This window comes from Vipera ursinii (assembly GCF_947247035.1).
Source record: "Vipera ursinii genome assembly, chromosome: 5".
Lineage (NCBI taxonomy): Eukaryota > Metazoa > Chordata > Lepidosauria > Squamata > Viperidae > Vipera > Vipera ursinii.
The window spans coordinates 40,067,735-40,081,992 of record NC_139518.1 but is presented as its reverse complement, the minus strand read 5'-3'; the positions used below and the strand labels follow the sequence as shown (position 1 = coordinate 40,081,992).

The 14,258-nt window shown below is 39.2% G+C and overlaps 1 protein-coding gene across 2 annotated transcripts in view; it reads right to left on the bottom strand.

Annotated features, from left to right (window-relative positions):
* Window positions 1–10,890, bottom strand: part of PFKL (phosphofructokinase, liver type) — a 77,376-nt gene extending 66,486 nt beyond the window's left edge. For both annotated transcript variants that reach the window (XM_083363721.1, XM_083363720.1), the window contains exons 1-3: window positions 10,698–10,890; window positions 1,875–1,948; window positions 865–942 (exon numbers count right to left, since the gene is read on the bottom strand). In XM_083363721.1, the coding sequence (XP_083219847.1) occupies window positions 865–942; window positions 1,875–1,948; window positions 10,698–10,803 (258 nt within the window). In that variant the 5' untranslated portion in view covers window positions 10,804–10,890. The remainder of the gene's footprint in view (window positions 1–864; window positions 943–1,874; window positions 1,949–10,697) is intronic.
* Window positions 10,891–14,258: the final 3,368 nt, after the last annotated feature.

Below are 14,258 nucleotides of genomic sequence, written 5' to 3'. Positions count from 1 at the left end.
GCGGGTCCCATCCCCTAAGGAGATACATCTGGTGGGATCCAGAAAAAGGGCCTTCTCCATGGTGGTTCCCCCTCTCTGGAACATTATCCCTCCAGAAATTAGACTGGCCCCCATTCTAACACTCTTTCCGAAAGTGCTGAAAATGTGGTTCTGCCAGCAGGCCTGGGAAACCCAGAGCGGGATGGAGTACATTAAATGGCTAGTATGAATGTGTGTTGTCGCCAGTGTGTGTTATTTTATTATTTTTCTTATTATTATTTTTACTTCTTTCATGTAGTATATTTATATCGGTGTAAGCTGCCCTGAATCGCCATATGCGAGTAGGCGACAATATAAATTTTCTAAATAAATAAAATATTCCAATGCTTAGCAGCATACAAGGTTTAGTACTCCACGATTTAATAGCCTGAGCCATAACTGTTTCTCCTGTACTGAATTCATATAAAGTATTATAGATTCTACCTTGAATAGGTTCCTATTTCTTCCTAATAGCAGGGACGCTTTGAAAATAAAACTGACTCATGTCTTATTCAGTAAAATTTGAAGAAGCACTGCTATTAAGGCAAAGGAAGACATGGGAGAGTCGAGGCAGCTCATAGTCATCTGACTGATAAGCACTGAGTACTGGCACAACAGATAGGAAGATTGAGTCCACTGATTACGGTATGTTTTAGTAGAGTTCTATTTTCAGTTCTTCCTGAAAATGGAAATCAATTATTATCCCAAACTCAGAAATTTACACTTAATTCAAATTACTCAGAGAGTTAAGACAAAGCTGTGTACCATGAAAGGCTTATGTAGCCAGAACAGATATGACTATAAGACCATCTAATACAGAGTAAGGTCAGGAAAGATTAGCCTTACCAACTGAATAATATTGGACACACTGAGCCAATCTGCTTGCTTAATATTTTCTCCTCCTTCCACTAATCCCTCGTAACCCTAAGAAGAAAAAAGAATGTTTTGTAAAATACCATAATTGTACTACTAAGAAAACTTTATTAAAGTTAATTTGCAACACAGGGAATTATCTACATATTCCAATATCCTTGGTCTTACTCTTTTGTTCAAATTTAGGTTGCTACAGGAAGCAAAATTTAAAGCAGGACATATCACCAATTTGCTCCACCATAAATTCCATTTAACTGTTTTTCATAAAATTGTAACCATGCAAAAGACTGACACATGGGGGAAAGATCTTGGACTAAAACATTATAAAAATATAATAAATACATATTATCAAGAAAATATCCAATACAATATAGCAAAGTTGGCCCAATATGGTAATGTAGCATCTTCACTGCTGGAAGCTAATGTTTTTACAGTACCACAACAGAATTGGGAGGCTAGCTGAACTGTGAAAAAAATCATGGAAAAATTGTCTGGAAATAAAAGCAGCTAAGCAAACAGGTAGACTGTTATCATAAATAAGGAATGTGTGGCCTAGTTAATATGTTATTTGACCCTGATTTGATCAGCATTTTTGAGGGCCATATGTTCTTTACCAGTTTACTGTAGTTATATTTAGTTTGAATCTTACCTCTGCCAAAACTTCAACAATTTACACTAAATACAGAATTTATTCTGCATTTGCATTTATCAGTTATCAAAAGGGTGAAAACATTTAACTTGTCAATGATGTTCCTCAACCATTTCTTAACTCTTAGATTTTCCTAAACTTCCTAAGATTATATTGATAGGTCTGTTAGAATTAATCAATTTCTGCACCACTGTAAAAATATTTTTACCAGCACTTCCGTTTTAAAATCCTTTGATCCTTTCGCTTTCCCAGAAGCAATTTAAGAAAACTATTTCTATAAACACATACACAACACAGGGGAAAAATATTTTGATAATAAATAAAAAATGTGAACCTCATATATCAGGAACACTTTAGCTCCAACATATATTCCCATGCGTGTTACAGCTCGAACAGCAGCATTCATACCTGGAAAAATGGAATACAAGTTAAATTATGACCCAGGTCTCAGACAAATTGATGCAGTATTCTGCACCATAGCTAGTTTGTAAAATACTACCATTCCCAAAACTAGCATTCTCCAAATGTTGCTGTTAGAATTCTCGGAAATAAGCTCAAGCCCCAGAAGACAAAAAGCATTATAAAACATTCCTACTTTTTTTTGGCTAGATGCTATACAGGGAATTTGCACTTCACTGAAACTGGACAGAGGCAGAGTACAAACTTCAACATACAAGGAATATATCTCACTGAATACCCTTGCCCTTCTGATTAAGCAGTGAAAGAATTGCCTTCTTGTGCATGTACAGGGTAGTAGCACTTGTATGGTCTTGTGTTAGTAATGGGTTAAAATTCTTTGGGAAGAAAACTTTATGCACAAAAAAATAAAGTTTTAAAAGTAGCTGGTAAAGGAATAAAACAGTACACATGAAATCCCACAAAATTGCACAGCATGTGTCCCCTATGAGTAAAATATTTATTTTTTGTTCATCAGTTTTATTTATGCTTAGCTGCTAAACAAAAATGCCAAAAATGCTTACTTCTTCCATTTGGGAGAATATGAAGGAAAAGAGAAAAGAAACTCACAAGAAATAAAGTTAAGAGAAACAGATCCAACTTTTTTTAAAAAAACAACAAAAAACAAATCTGTCATTACTAATAGAGAACGTTTTTCCATCCATTCCATCTGCAGTTATTAACTAGAACAAAAGCAACAATATTTAGGGTAGATGGAAGAAATACAATGATGAAAAAGATACAATTTGCAACTCAGATACCATTAATATTGGATCTAACCATTACTTAAGTGAAATTGAGATGCATAACATAATATCAAAGAACATCACATGCTATTTCTTAAATCATCAGCATAACAATGAAACTTGCTGTGCCCAAACTGAGCACCAGATTATTTTAATTTTAGGGTAAGTTGTATTGATTTTTAAAAACTTCTCTAGTCTCTTGTTTATGAAGTTTCTGCTTGAGAGAACAAGCAAAATCCTATAGTCTAGGACTCTAGGTTAAAGCATAACATTTATTTTTACTGAGTTACAAGCTGTATCATTGTGCTCTGAATAGATCTGCTATTTAGCTCTTTACTACTGAATGTTTGCCTAAAAGATTTTAAAGAAAAAATATTTTATATTTTTCTTTTTAATAAAATTTAATTTTGTTTTAAAAAAAATGAAACATGCTGTCTTTTCATTAGGACTATCAGATTTGGGCTGTAAAAATCAGGACAACCATTAATGGCAGCAAAGCCTTCAAGTTTTTTTTTTTTATCGTTTGCTGTCATCTCAAGGTCATCTGGATATTTTTAATCCAGACCTGGCAGTCTTACTTTTATGAGAGCTCCAAATGCATCAAATGTATTACTATAAAGTTTGGTTATTCAGGGAAGGTTCTTACTGCTTTTATGATGCAAATTAGAAATGTTGGGTAGGGTCAATGTATGATGAAATGGCTCAAAGTTATCTGATGAATAAATGACTGTTATTACAAAAATTTATTACATTATGCAATTATAAAAAAGTTTGATTGTTTCAATTTCTGACACTGATATCACATAATTCAGTTGTGCTGATTATGTTTTACCTTGGGCAGAGAAATGAAACTCTTGCCTTTCCCCCTCTGTACTGGGCTAAGGCACACAGACACACACACATGGGTTGTGCTGACTTGAACTCTTGCAGGTCCCCAGGAGGAGACTCCATCCCTATTCTCCTCCCTGGAATTCCTTCAGGGTGGAACTTTCCAAAATGGAATATCCTCATATTCACTACTCTATCTGAAAGGAAAGGCTTATGAAAGCAGGAAACTGAAACAGACAAGTCCTCTAAAAGGATTGTTTTCCTTAATAACTACTGCAGGATGTAGATTGTTCCTTTTATTTACATTTCAATACTGATCCTTACTTGACCTTGACTTAAAATATTTTCCTTGTATACATATTTTGATACTGGTATGGTTTATTTTTATTTATTTAAAAATTTATATAGCCACTCAACTTGTAACAAACTCCAGTTGGCTCCCAAACAAAAATTAAAACATAAAATACTGTTATGACTAATAAAGGAGAATATTTATAGTTCAGGGTTGCAATGAGGGATCCTTGGTGCTCTCTAAGCTTGTTTTCTTGAAAATGTTTCATTACTCAACCTAGGTAACATCATCATTGCTAGGAAGAACACAACCAAGCTCAGAGCGTGCCAAAGACCCCTCACTTTTGTTAATGACTTTCAAGCAAATGTTGGCTCCTGGCAATTACATAGCTAGGGCCACACAGAGGTTTTGGGGGCAATATTTTTGGAAATGGTTTGTCACTATCTTCTTCTAAGATAATTTTCAGTTTCTCAGTCTAGAATGAAGAAAGTATGACTGGCCCAAAGTCACCCTATAGGCCAGTGATGGCGAACTTTAGAGATCGAGTGCCCAAACTGCAACCCAAAACCCACTTATGTATTGTCGGGTGCCAGGTGGGTGTGGCCCATTGGGTGGGCATGGCTGTGGTGGTAAGGGCAGACTGGGTGGGACTAAAAAGTTCAATCAATCAATTCCAACTTTGCGAAATCTTTTTTTTCCCTGCGAGAAGTTGAAATTGATTGATTGAACCTTTTTTTTTTTGCACATGGCAGCAGAGGCCTAAAGCTAAAAAGGTTTTATAAAACCCAGCTGAAGGCCTAGGAGTGGGGCAACGGCACATGTGCCCACAGAGAGGGCTCTGTGTGCCACCTGTGGCATGCGTGCCATAGGTTCGCCACCATGGCTATAGACTTTCATGTTGATGTGAGAACTAGAATTCAGATCTCCTAATGGTAATCCAGCGCTGTTAACTACATAGGATTTTTATTACAAAGAATTTTTCTACATGCAAAAAAACAAAGGAAAAAAAAACACCCACCCATTTTATGTTTTCCATTAAAACAAACCCATCAGATTCTAACTTTTTGTGGAAAACCATCTAATTATTCTATATAGGTGGGTAATAAGTCCACTGCTTTATAATCCAACCAAATAGTAATTTTAGCAGAGATTCATCCAACAGCAATGATAGGAAACACCATTTGTAATGCAGGTACAAATTGGTTTGTCTTTGATCCCTGTGCCAGTGCCCTTAGGTTAATATTCTTATGTTCTCCATATATAGCATGTAATCAAGCATCCCTTGGCTGGTGAATTATGTTAATACTGAGGTTTATGAATGGATCAAATCCTAGATACCTAACCAACTTGTCACACTGGCTAGATCTTGTTACACTGTTATGATGTCAAAATAGTAAGCAAACATAAAGCAGTATTATTAAAAAGCATTCTACTTATGCAGTTGTCATAAGGACTGCCCTAGATCCTCTAAAGTATATTAAAATGTATAGATTACTGTATGCCACTGAATTTTTTTTCTAGTTTTTCTTCTACAGTGAGAATTTAACTACTTAGAAGATCTTACACAAAACTATAATCAATGGTTGAGTACCAGTATTATGTAGGCTACGTTTTGCTTAACAGTGGTATGTGGAAAAACAACATTTTTGTTTCAATAGTTTCAATTACTACTGGAACTATTTTTTTTTAAAAAATAGAGTAAGCCACTTTAAAATCTTTAATGAAATGCAGAAAGAAAGGAAAATACAGACATTTATTCACTGATATCTATAAACATTTAATTCATCACATCTAAGACCACAGGAGTAGGCTGCTCTAAAAGATTCACCAAAATTTTGAATGTGAATCAACATATTTTTTGTTTCTTTTGGCCAAACCATATTTTCTTATCCTCTGCATGAAACTCAGAAGCCAACTGAATCCAAAAGAAAAAACGTATTGGCAAGTAGATCACATACCAGCCACTCTAATCAACTATAGTAGATTAGGCTTAATTTGCAGAGCCAAAATAACAATTAATGTAAAGCTAATTTATAGAATTCCCTAAACTCCAATTATAAAATAAATGAATCCAATGTAGCTTTAATTTTATATAGGAATTAGTTTAATAATTTACTTTATCTCATTCAACACTCTTTCAAAGAATCGTGTGATCAGACATTTAGAGGAGCTAAGACTGCCAAAGACATGCTCAGCTGTTTTTCAGAGATACTGAAAATTAACTCTGAACTCTGCTCTGCCATTTCTTCTGCCTGGAATGGCCACTCACAGCTGCCTACTGGTGCTTCTGTATTTTACTGTTACAATGAAGATCAAGCTCACGTGGATAGATTGTGAGTTTCACGTTCTGTTCTCTTTGCATTTTTGCATTGCTTCTGAAATTATTTGGCTATATATATGGCATGATATAGTGGAGCTGGTGACTCCGCTGGTCATCATGTTGTCCTCTATTGGATCATAACGGAATTAAATCAAGTTTCACAACTTTCCTGATTATACCCAGCTCTTTTTCTTTTCTACTGCCAAAAATAGAACAGAAAATTTCAACATTTAGGACACAGTGAAGGCTTAGTTGTGAATGTATAATTTGTAACTCAATTCAGACAAGACTGAGGAAATAGCTTGTTCTAGAAAGTGTGAAATACTTGGATCTAGAATTGAAATCTAATAACTTTCTGAAACCAGCAATGTTCCGGTCAAATTTGGTGACTAGGAGTACATGTAAGTAATTCTGATGCTGTATCGCTTGCATTTATTTCTAAAGTAGGTAGCTATTACTTCAATCCCTTTCTAGATAGAACACTGCATACCGATGGAATTTTATTTCAACATTTGAAGGGCTGAAATATTGTTGGCCAGCCAAAGATGGTCTGGGGTCAAGATAACTGAAACATTATCTCCTTTTACTCAATCTTGAATTGAAGATAAGGGTACACAGTTTTTCACAAGATCATATTTGATCTTTGACTCCTGTGTCAGGAAAAGGAGCAGAACCAAGGGAAAGAAGTGGAAGTGACTGAGATGAAAAGATTAAATTAAAAAATTAGTTAAATCAGTTAAAAATTACTCCCAAGACTTAATACTTTCCCTTGTTGTTACATTGCAAATTATAAACTAACAGCAATCTCTTAAGTGGCATTCTAGTTTTGAGGAACTGTACATTGCCTTAGTACCTTAATTTGTGCATATCTGGTTCAAAAAACCCACATGTATCTCCCACAATGAAAATCAGGTATGTTGGTGGTAAACAGAACTAAAGTGGTGAACCAACTGTGGAGCTCCCCCTAAGACAGTTAGACAAGACAAATATTTGCCCATTTAAAGTAAGCAGTTTTATTCTATGTAACATTGTGTTTGATTTAAAATGTTGTCACATTCACTGCTTAATCTTGCTATTTTTAAAAGTCTACTTCTGTACAGACTATTTTATATAAAATGAATATATAAAATAATCAAACAATAAAAGTATAGGATGGGAGTGGAAGATGATTTGGAAAAATACTTGCTACTTTATCTTCTCAAGAATCTGCTACAAACCCCACTAGAATAGACAGAATTGCAGATATAATTCATAGTTAAAACACCTGTTGTTTGAAAGGCAACATATATTTTATACCATATAAATAAAAGATAGTGCAACCTATGGTTAGAATTCTGTCCTTAACTGGTTAATGTTAGGAAACTTCCTCTGAAGTAGGTTGCTGTTTCTAGCTCCATAGCTGGTTGCCTTTAACACTAGAACATTTTCATGTGATATGGAAAAAATGTCAACAACAGAGATTAGGAATCATGTCATACAAAGGGAAAAGAGATTTCATCCAGCAATAATTCTGGGGTTGTAGAAAGGTGCCTTAAGGAGAGAGGAACCAAGGGAGGCAACAATTACTTTAAAAAGGCAGCTCAGCTGGATTCTTTTCCATTTCTACTCCTCACTATGATTGACCTATGGCATGGGGGTCAAACTCGCCACATCATGTGATGTCACAACTTTTTTTGCATTGCTGGAGCTCAGGTGGGCGCACAATCATATTATGCAACCGGCCAGCAGTTTGACACCCGACGTATGGGAAGAATCTTAGAAGTTTGTTCACCGATTTAAAAATAATGTGTTTTATTTACAATTTTGGTAAAACTTTGATTTTACTCATTTTAGTGATCTTTGGATGGAATGGACAAAATTGTAGTTTGGATTTCATCCCACATATTCGGACCAGATATTGCTTCTAAAGCAGCCCAGCTAATTGATATGAATTATATCAGTAGCATAATTAAAGGTAAAGGTTCCCCCGCACATGCATGCTAGTCGTTTCCAACTCCGTTTCAAAGCTGAAGAGCCAGCGCTTGTCCAAGGACGTCTCCGTGGTCATGTGGCCGGCATGACTAGACGCCAAAGGCGCACGGAATGCTGTTACCTACTTGCATTTTTAGGTGCTTTCGAACTGCTAGGTTGGCAGAAGCTGGGACGAGTAACAGGCGCTCACTCTGTTACACGGCACTCAGGATTTGACCCGCCAAACTGCCGACCTTCTGATCGACAAGCTCAGCGTCCTAACACACTGAGCCACCGGGTCCCTTGAGTAGCATAATTACATATATATTAAAAATTTAGACATACTTTATCAATCTCTCTCTCTCCCTGAAATTAATATGAATCACAGACATTTAGCTTCAAAAGACACCTCTTACCCAGTTAGTTAACAAAACTGAGATTTTACATTGTTTAAAAAGCCTGTGCTACATACAAGTTTGGCTTGTTACCCTGAAAGAATAAATAAAAAGATTAAGCTGCTATAATTCATAGAAGTACCTTGTAGACAAAATCTATTGTAACTTTTCATTCTAAATTTGTCAGATTGTTTCATTATTACATTGTAGAAAACATGGGCAAAGTAAAGGTTATATAAGGGTGACAGCTGTTATGGAATAAAACACACATTATGAACACCCATCAAATTCCATTTTTCTAAGACTCACTTGAGAAAGAGAAAAGATCCAGGAATGACAGTTCGTTACAACTAAATTGATTCTGCCATTACTGTAGATTTATATCAATTTTCTATAATACACTGTTGATTTATAGTAGCACTGATATGATTGAAAATACAATATATAGTTGGAAGTAGCACTGATATGATTGAAAATACAATATATAGTTGGAAATTTGAAGGGGGTTTGGTTATTTTTAACACAAAGTTTTGAATTAAAATTTTATAATAAATCATTAAGCATCATTGATTAATCCAACTAATAGCCAGCATTCCAACTGAGTATGCAATCTTATTTTCAATTTTTCTTGACCTGTGTGTGTTTTAGTCATAACAAGTATAGTATTTTAATGATTGGAAGCAAATGATCAATAATACTTTCTGAATTTCCCTTTTTGCTAAAGACACTAAAGCATACATCACAGATTCTTCACTAGAATCAAAGGCATTCTGTCCCTTTGAAGAACTACGGGTATTGATCTAGAAATAACAGCTACTTGTCTAATCAATTTCCATAACAGTCAAGGCATGACTACAATATATATCAGACAAGACCCTGATACAGTATTTATGAGGAAAAAAAATCCTTAGTCAAAATACTGAACACAAATGCAGCTTTAGTTTTCAAGTAATCAGCTTTAATTATTAACCATTACCCTAACTTTTAAAAATATTCAGGCAGATCTAATCCAAGCCCCCTAAATCCTGTGATAGATCAAATGCAGTCAATGGGAAATCAAAGCACCTGCATTGACATATCCCAGTTGTCTAATGAGGTGACCTGCTTCAAGAAAAACTCCTTGTATCAAGAATTTGATGTTAACTAGTTTGATAATGAAACGGTTGCAAAAAAAAACAACCAAGCTCGGGGAGCACCAAGGACCCAGTTTACAATATTTATATTTCAGAAATCAGCATGCAAAACACATACATCTCTCTACAGTAAGCCTTTTTCCAATTCTGAATCCCCCAAAATATGGCTTTGCTGGTTATCCTCTCAAATCCTATGCCTAGTATAGAAGCAAAGGATGCAATTTTGTCTTTTCACGTTCAAAATACTCTTTATGAACATTTTTTGCAACCTATGTTAGGACTGCATTGAGCAGACATTGGGGAAATGAAGAATGACAAAAAAATTTAACGGACCGATGCTCTGATTAAAATGCAATGCAGTGATATGTGATTGCAAAACTCCGGATGAAGACTAATGACAAAAAAGCAGTCACCCACATCTTTTTGCTATCACCTAGTCCTCGTCTAGATTTTTGCAGCTCAGTTCCGGAAGCCCTAAAAATGTGAATAGAGGGGACAGGGAAATTTCCTTGGCTCGTCATGGAGGAAAGGCCCTTTTGCGAATGTGCAGAGTTGCCTGCCACGTGCCAAGGCTGCATGCGTCAAACAAGCAGAGCCGTCACAGCTCTTGCCACGGAGCCTGTTCCAAAGGGGAATCTCTTAGCCCGTCAGCTCTGAACATTGCACCGCTAACCTCCGCCTCACCCACGATGAGGGCAGATGCGGCAGAGAGCAGCGCCCTCCGCCAACCTCCGGGGCGCCCTTCTGCGAGCACCTAGTAAAATCAGGCTTTGCAATGGAGGCGGAGCAGGAACACCCTGGCGAAGGAGATTTCTGCAACAGGCCCTCAAGGGCGGACTTGCTTTAGGGTTTTCGACTCTTGTCCTCCATAAGGCACAGGCTCTACTGCTCAAGCCTAGTTAGCAGGCTCGCTTGTGCTCAGGTCTAAACGTGCTCATTTGCACGTTGCATCTGGCAGCACGCGACTCGCACACCCCCAGTTAGCGTTTTTTTGAGCCGGCTCGACTGAAGGAAAGCCGGGGGTCGGTGCGACTGACCTTGTGCGTCGCCGCCGCTGGTGAGCACAGCCAACGCTAGACCGGCGCCCGCCATGCGTAGCTTCTCTAGGTCCAGCCCCGTTGAGCTTAGATCGGTTCCCGCCATTTTCCCAGCTTTATCCGGGGTGCAAAAATCTAAAGATAATCACGAGCAACAGCAGCACTCCGGGAATCGCGGCTTCTAGAAGCTCCGCCTCTCGACTGGTCTTCGTCCTGGGGGAGGGGCTACCTGGCCAGCGCAGGCGCTGTGGTGGAAACGTAATCACTGTCAATTTGTCTGCTTCAGGTATCGTTTAGTTCTGAGCTGCAGCTGGTGAAATGGGTTGATAGTAGTGATCAACAGGGTCCTACTGGGATTTGCTCCCTAAATGACTTAATTCAGGTGCGATGGAGAAGTCACGGAATCTCAAGTTTTTCCAAGAATGGCCCTGAAATGCTTGCTATTGTACACCCATCTAAGTTGCTTATCACTTCTCTCCTTAACATTGCCCATTACATTTCTTTCCCTAGTCCTATCCACTGACATCATACACTCAAGTTTGTGAGTATGCTGTTTATTGCACCGGGTTGTTTATTGTGGTGTTTATAATGTTCAAGGTTGATTGGTTCTTTAATACTAGACCTCCTCTTGACTAGTACCCAGAATTTAACGAGAAATATGTAGTCAAACTAATTAGGAAGACTGACCAAACTGCACAAGTTCAGTTGGAGCAACACAAAAATCAGCCGTGCTACCACCCACTATGCTCACGAGTTCATTGCAGTCTGGCACACCACAAGCAATTCCATCGACAAATTTGTCTACAACCAGCCTATAAACCCCTCAGAATCCAAATCAACCGCACAGCCAGCCAGAGACAGCACAGACCTTCAACCAACCCACACAAACCCCAACCAGTACCACGTCTCACAATGACCCTCACCTGATATAACCTACTCATCACAACACTCACTGATGACTCACACCTGATCTATCACAAGATAGTTACAAGACCCTCACTTGACACAGTCACACCTGACCCATCACAAGACCTACTGACCTACTGACAACATAAAGCCCTTATAAACAGAAGAACACTGACACCCCTTAAGCTCTGTGAAGATGTTACCTAGCCTGTTTGGAAACTACAAGCTTGGAGAATGAATCTTCACTCATCCTATACCGGAGCTACAGATATTTACTGTTATGTTCGGAATGACGAGCGTGACAGTGAGTTTGTGAACAAGAACGCTTATTGAATGCACATAGGTCAACTGGCTAACAGCCGTTAAGCTCCGTCTTATATACTCAGGTGCCTTTGAACAGTAACCAATCCCCGGCCCAGAATCTCCCGCCGAGAATGCAACAACCAATAACTGCACCAAGGTTTCCCGCTTCTGGAAAACCACTCCCATTTAACTACTGACACAACACCCCTTCCCCCCCCCAGTTAAATGTTATTTATTAACGTAGTCCTTCAAATAACTTGGTGGCTTATGAACCCTTGCTGGGTATCTGCTGGCCTTACTGGCAACAGGTGTGCCCGCTGCTTGGCTATTTGTTTTTGGCCCGGTTGGTTGGGGCGATGACTCAGATGATGCAGCACTAATGGATTGTTGGGGTTCTATTAGAGGACCAGGGGAATCCGTTTGGCTGCCCAGGGGAAATAGTTCCCATTCTGCTGGGCTATGCTGGGGAATTGCTTCCGCTACCCTGATTTGTGTTCCAACTCCCTCCCCACTTGGTGCTGTGCTTAACAGGTCTTGTCTAAATGCAATGTCAAGTGTGGGAGCGTTCATTCCAGGATTATCCTGCACAATTTCCGGGGCCCTTTTCCTTAACTGATCGATGTGTCTCCTGATTACCCTATTCCCTTCCCCCTCTATTGTGTACGATAACGGCCCAGTTTTGTCAATGACCACCCCTGGCGACCATTTGTCCCCCTGTCCATAGTTCCTGGCCCAAACTAAGTCTCCAATGTTGAGAGACTGGGTCGGAATGACCGGTTCAGGTTCCACAGGTAGTCTATCAGGGTGTAGTCTGTCCAATTTCGTGGTTAAGCGTCTGCCCCACCTCATTTCAGCTGGGCTTTTCCCCGTGGCCATGCACGGTGTTGTATGCTGAGCCAACAGGAACTGTGCCAGTCTCTGGTGCCAATTGCCGCGGATGATCCTTTTCAAGGCGTCTTTTGTTGTTCTGACGTTTCGTTCAGCCAAACCGTTGGAGGAAGGGTGAAAGGGTGCCGACGTCACGTGCCTAATCCAATTGGCCTTGAGGAAGTCCTGAAATTCATTAGAGGTGAATTGGGGCCCATTGTCAGAGACAATCACGTCAGGTAACCCATGAGTGGCAAAGAGTCCCCTCAAGACCTGTATCGTTTTTGTGGATGTCATGGACTTAACAGGCACTACCTCCAACCACCGGGAGTAACTGTCCACAACAACCAGGAATGTCAGGCCCTGAAATGGCCCAGCAAAATCAATATGAATACGGGACCATGGGTTCCTAGCCACCTCCCACTTGTGTACAGGTGTGTGTGCTTGTTCTGGCCTAGAGCGCTGACACTGATAGCAACCTGCTACACTCCCCTCAATTGCTGTGTCTAACCCAGGCCACCACAGATGACTCCTTGCCAGAGCTTTCATGCGGATAATCCCCGGGTGTCCCTCATGTAGCTCTGCAATCACTATATTCCTATGACTTTCTGGAATCACAACCCTATTGCCCCACAAAATGCATCCCAAGTGTGATGACAATTCATCTTTCCTCCTGAAATAGGGTGTGAATTTGGGGTCAGGATTTTTATTGGGCCACCCCCCTTGTACCCATGCAGCAATTCTGTTGAGGATTAGGTCCTTCTTGGTTGCTGCTGCAATGTCCTTGGCTGTCAATGGGCATTCTGATAGTTCGTGTATAGACATGATTTGCCCCACAGGTGCTGGATCACCCTCAGTGTCAGTTAGGGGTAATCTGCTAAGGGCATCTGCATGGCCCATCTCCTTCCCTGGTCTATGTTTCAGTGAGAATGAGTATGCTGACAGGAAGATAGACCATCTAAGCATCCTAGGGGACATGATCTGGGGTGTCTGTTTGTCTGTGGTAAATAATCCCAGTAAGGGTTTGTGGTCTGTGTATATTGTGAAGTTCCTACCGTAAAGGTAATCATGGAACTTTTTTACACCTGCCACTATTGCTAATGCTTCTCTGTCTATTTGTGCATAATTCCGTTCAGCTTTGGTTAGCGTCCTGGAATAATATGCAATAGGCCTCTGTTGGCCCTGCTCATCCATGTGGCTAATGACTGCCCCTACTCCATAAGGTGAAGCATCACACGCTAAATAAATTGGCTTGTTCTCTATGAAATGCGTGACTGTGGATTGGCTAGACAGAATGTCCTTCAATGTTTGAAAGCTAATTCTATGTTTTTCTTGCCATTGCCAAGGGGGTCTTCCTGTCTAACAGCCTATGTAATGGTTCAGCGATAGCTGCTTTATGTGGCAAGAATGTATGATAAAAATTTACTAATCCTAAGAAGGCTTGTAACTCAGCCTTGTTTTTGGGTTCAGGTGCCAATTTAATTG